Below are 4,335 nucleotides of genomic sequence, written 5' to 3'. Positions count from 1 at the left end.
AGTTTTTGTCACTTCTGCTACTATCCTTCCTATTCATATCATTTCACATCAAAAGTAAAAGCATCGCATCATCATGATCCATTGCTTAAATAGATGTGACATTTGTCTTCGCTTCATTGTGTATATTTAATGCTTTTTTTCACAGCATTCTTCTGAAAGCTGTATAGAAGTGTTTAATTACCTTTACCGTTTTTTCTAGTTTTATTTTGGAATTTTCAAAATTTTAGAAGTACTGCATTACTTTTATTTCTTGTGTTGTTTGATTGTGTAATTTTTTCTATAATTATGAGCATTTAAATATTCTTATTTTGTATGTAGTCTGCTTTTGGCTTTTGCCTTCTTTTTTTCCCCACTTTCACCTGATATTTTTCTTTAGCTGTCCTTTTTCCAGCTTGCGTTGTATTTTTTGCTTATTTTTGTACTGCGATTTGCTAATGTATGTCATGTTTACTGTATTCATTACTGTAGGAGGTCTGGATTCAGTCTTTGACTATGGTACCTCCTTCTGTATACTAATTTGTAACGCTCCTCAAGTCATGATAAAATCATTTCTTATTCCCATTCTAAATGTGCCTTATCTCGCTTTCTAGGTTGTACGTCAGTACTCTTTTATTATAACCAAGACGCACTCATGTGCGATCACACAAATAGCGTAATAACAGACAACTGAGCGTCCCCCACCACACGACGCTGTTAGAGAAACGCATGCACAGATGTTTCTGTTACTTTCAATCTTTATATTATTGTACAAACAATAAATTACCTACTTCTTTTCTTTTCTGCCGATTCGCCCACGGAGCGTGCTCCCAGTATTTCTAGCGCTATTTGTTTTCAAAACACCCGCGTAAACATCTTACGCTGAGTCTATTCACGTGACTTCTAACAATATTTAAAATATGCTTTGAGAGCACTTCTTTACTCTTTGCTTTTTGACATTCAAAGTGAACATAAGTTAGTTAGTTTGATCTGAATGAACCCACCTCATGCCGGCCTTTTTAGGTCTCGAAGGCCCTTTATTTTCTCTTCGGCGGGCTTCGAAACAAAGTTAACATTTAGGTTTTTAACACTTGTATCATATTTGTTGTTTTGAGATTGTCTTACATTTATAAAATGAAAATGAATTTAAGGTGTGGACTTGTGATTTTGGCAATGGTATCCAAACTTGGGCTTAGCTTTAATCTTAAAGGCTATGTTCTTGCGTATGACGTGCGTCCATAGAGTTTCATGGTAATAATTTATAAAACTCTACGCGTGTGTCTAAATTTTCATTTTGAAATACATTACTACTCCATGTTGTAATGTTTTCTACATCATTGGTATTAAATTTTCAAAGATTTGTGTATGCAAATTTATTTATTACCTTTTCTTGTTCTCATTTTTTGCCAATCTCAGAGGCTACAATTTTTTTTTTCTTTGTGAACTGCTCAATACCTCCAAAGAGAAAAAAAGAAAACCTGCGAAAGGTTACCAAAAAATTTTCTAGCCTTCATAAATTAAATGTATGGTACTACACGCAGTAAGTAATGTTGAATACATCAAACAAGCTTGAAATTACTGGTGTGACAGGGATGATAGTAAAACACGCCCGAGTGTTTCAGACGATATCAAATAACCGAGATCCTCGCAGTAGGGTTTACCTACAAATAACATTCGTGCTTTCTTTCACATTTACGATAAGGCTGTTACTGGACATTGCGGTTGGAAAGAACACCACACTGAATAAAAAACGAAACCGAAAAAGACTTTGTTCAGCCAAAACAGGTGCTTTCTTTCGTTTCGACCAGCAACGTTGGGAATCACGCCAAGGGTGAAAATGGCGTTCGCCGTGCCGCAAGCATGGCTCGGTGTTTCTCGTGCAGTGCGTTTTCCCCGGTCGTCGTGTGGTTTAATTTTGTTGAATTCAGCCTTGCGGCACATCTGCTCCGTCCACTTGCTCAGGAACGGCAATGTAAATACTTCCCTATTTCGTAGTTCTTTCGGCGCCAGGTGCTACAGCTCGCCGTCGCAGCGCAAAGGTTTCTTCGGACAGGTGTTCGAGAACATAAAGCAAGAGATGGTGCAAAACAAGGAAATGAAGGAAAGCCTAAAGAAGTTTCGCGAGGAAGCCGCGAAACTTGAGCAGTCGGAGGCTTTGCGGAAAGCCAGGATGAAGTACGAGAACATCGAAGCGGAGACGGCGAAAGGCTCGCAGCAGATCATGGAGCAGCTCGAGTCGCTCAAGGAAAAGATTAAGGAAGGCATCGAGGAGGCCCAGAAGAGTGAGATCGGCAAGAAGAGCCGCGAGCTGACCGAAGAGCTCGCCAGGTCTGCCAAGACGGCGGCCGAAACGTTAGCGAAGCAGGGTGATCAGCTCGGCAAGTCGGGCGCCTTCCAGGCGGTGTCGTCGGGCATCAAAGCCGTCAAGACGGAGATCGACGAAGCGGCGGCGGCCGGTGCTCGCGTCTACAGGGCTCCCAAGGCGCTGCGTAAGCGCTCCGAGCTCGGCTCGGGTCAGGCAGACGCCCGAGTCGTGGCGCCCAACGAGGAAGCGACAGGTGTGGAACTTCACCGCGACTCGCGCTGGTACCAGAGCTGGCAGAACTTCCGCGACAACAACCCGTACGTGCACAAGTTCTTCGACTTGAAGACGCGCTACGACGAAAGCGACAATCCTCTGGTTCGCGCCTCGCGCTCGCTCACGGACAAGGTTACCGACATCTTCGGCGGCCTCTTCCAGAAAACCGAGCTCTCGGAGGTGCTTACCGAGATCTGCAAAATCGACCCTAGCTTCGACAAGAATGAGTTCCTGCGCATGTGCGAGACAGACATTATCCCCAACCTGCTCGAGGCCATGGTTCGCGGCGACCTCGAGATTCTGCGCGACTGGTGCCACGACGCGCCGTTCAACGTGATCAGCACGCCCATAAAGCAGGCCATCCAACTGGGATACCGCTACGACTCCAAAGTGCTTGATGTGATGAACGTCGATCTAGCCATGGGCAAGATCATGGAGCAAGGGCCCGTACTCATTGTCACTTTTCAGTCACAGCAGATCAACGTGGTACGCAACAGCAAAGGTGAAGTTGTCGAAGGTGACCCGGAGAAAATTTTGCGCATACATCATGTCTGGGTGCTCTGCCGAGATCAGAACGAGCTCGATCCCAAGGCTGCCTGGAAGTTGATGGACTTGTCGGCCGCCTCGTCGGCGCAGTGGCTTTGAGTAGTGCTTACACGTAGCGCACTTTTGTTTTTTTTAGTTAGGACTCATTACAATTTAGATAGTATAGATGCGTGTACAGTGCTTGCTGCTCTAAATAATACCACTATCTTGGCCGCTCGCAAGGCATGTGAGAGCCAGAACACACCACAATCATGCTCCATCCCTCATTTCATGATGGATTGTTACGAATTTCATGCCAGAGGTTTATAGATATGTCAATTTGTGTTCAGAGAATAGTTATATACTCACCAAAGCATTAAAAGATAATGTTGGAACATTTAGATCAATTTTCTACTTTTTTTACAGTTCAAACATCTTGTTATTGCATAAAATGCATGCCTTCTTTTATTGTGCTGCTGATTCATGTTAAGGATAAACTGAGTCTTATAGTCATGCATATTTAAATATTAATTAATAAATTTAATACTATCAACAAAAAGAAGCTGCAGCAAGCATCCCATGTGTGATGTGATGCTGAGCATAATTTCATCAGTGTCAAATTTTTGTCCAGAATTTGGCAATACATTGTTACACACACCTTGTTATTGTCCACTCCCTGTTTGTTCCATATTAAAGTGTTAATTGAAAGATTAAGCCTCAAATAAGAAAATTTTTGTCAGCACAGTTATTGTTGCCAAAAATTTATTCCTTTGAATGCAAAGGTTTTCTTACCACTCATTATTATCGCCCATTTTTTGCTTTAAGCCACGTTTATTATGAATGTGACTGTCATGCCAGATATGTCTGTTACCTTGAAACACTGTGTAGCTGTATCTGCGAATGCAGTATAAATATGACAAGTTGAATTCAGTAGCTTTAACTGAAGGGCTAGTTCATAGCGATAGCAAGGTATACAGACACACTGAAATTCCTCTGACAGTGTTCGAACAAGATGTGGGTGAGACAAATTGGCACGTCACATTATACGAAACAGAAATAGCAGGCATGACATCACAATATCGACATGGAAAAGAGCGATGTCACTGGTATAGTAGACATCCCACTCTTGTGACGCATAAAATGTTACCGATGCAAACTATCAGCATCTGTAGCTCGATGTGTACTCTCCGTTTCTGCTCGAACCACTGTTTGGGTTTAGGTCCTTTTTGGCAGCAAATACAAGTATAGGAATCGCA

General features: G+C 42.5%; 1 protein-coding gene across 1 annotated transcript; it reads left to right on the top strand.

The window, feature by feature from the left end:
- Positions 1-1,738: 1,738 nt before the first annotated feature.
- On the top strand, positions 1,739-4,335 carry LOC119172461 (mitochondrial import inner membrane translocase subunit TIM44). Its single transcript, XM_037423574.2, has one exon. It carries the CDS (start codon positions 1,814-1,816, stop codon positions 3,197-3,199), a length of 1,386 nt encoding a protein of 461 aa, XP_037279471.1. The 5' UTR covers positions 1,739-1,813; the 3' UTR covers positions 3,200-4,335.

Source organism: Rhipicephalus microplus, chromosome 4 (genome assembly GCF_043290135.1).
Source record: "Rhipicephalus microplus isolate Deutch F79 chromosome 4, USDA_Rmic, whole genome shotgun sequence".
Taxonomy (NCBI): Eukaryota; Metazoa; Arthropoda; class Arachnida; order Ixodida; family Ixodidae; genus Rhipicephalus; species Rhipicephalus microplus.
This window is presented reverse-complemented; position numbering and strand designations above follow the sequence as displayed.

Bases quoted from the DNA above. Each gene is read 5' to 3' on its own strand.
- LOC119172461 (XM_037423574.2), top strand. From the start codon at position 1,814: ATGGCGTTCGCCGTGCCGCAAGCATGGCTCGGTGTTTCTCGTGCAGTG.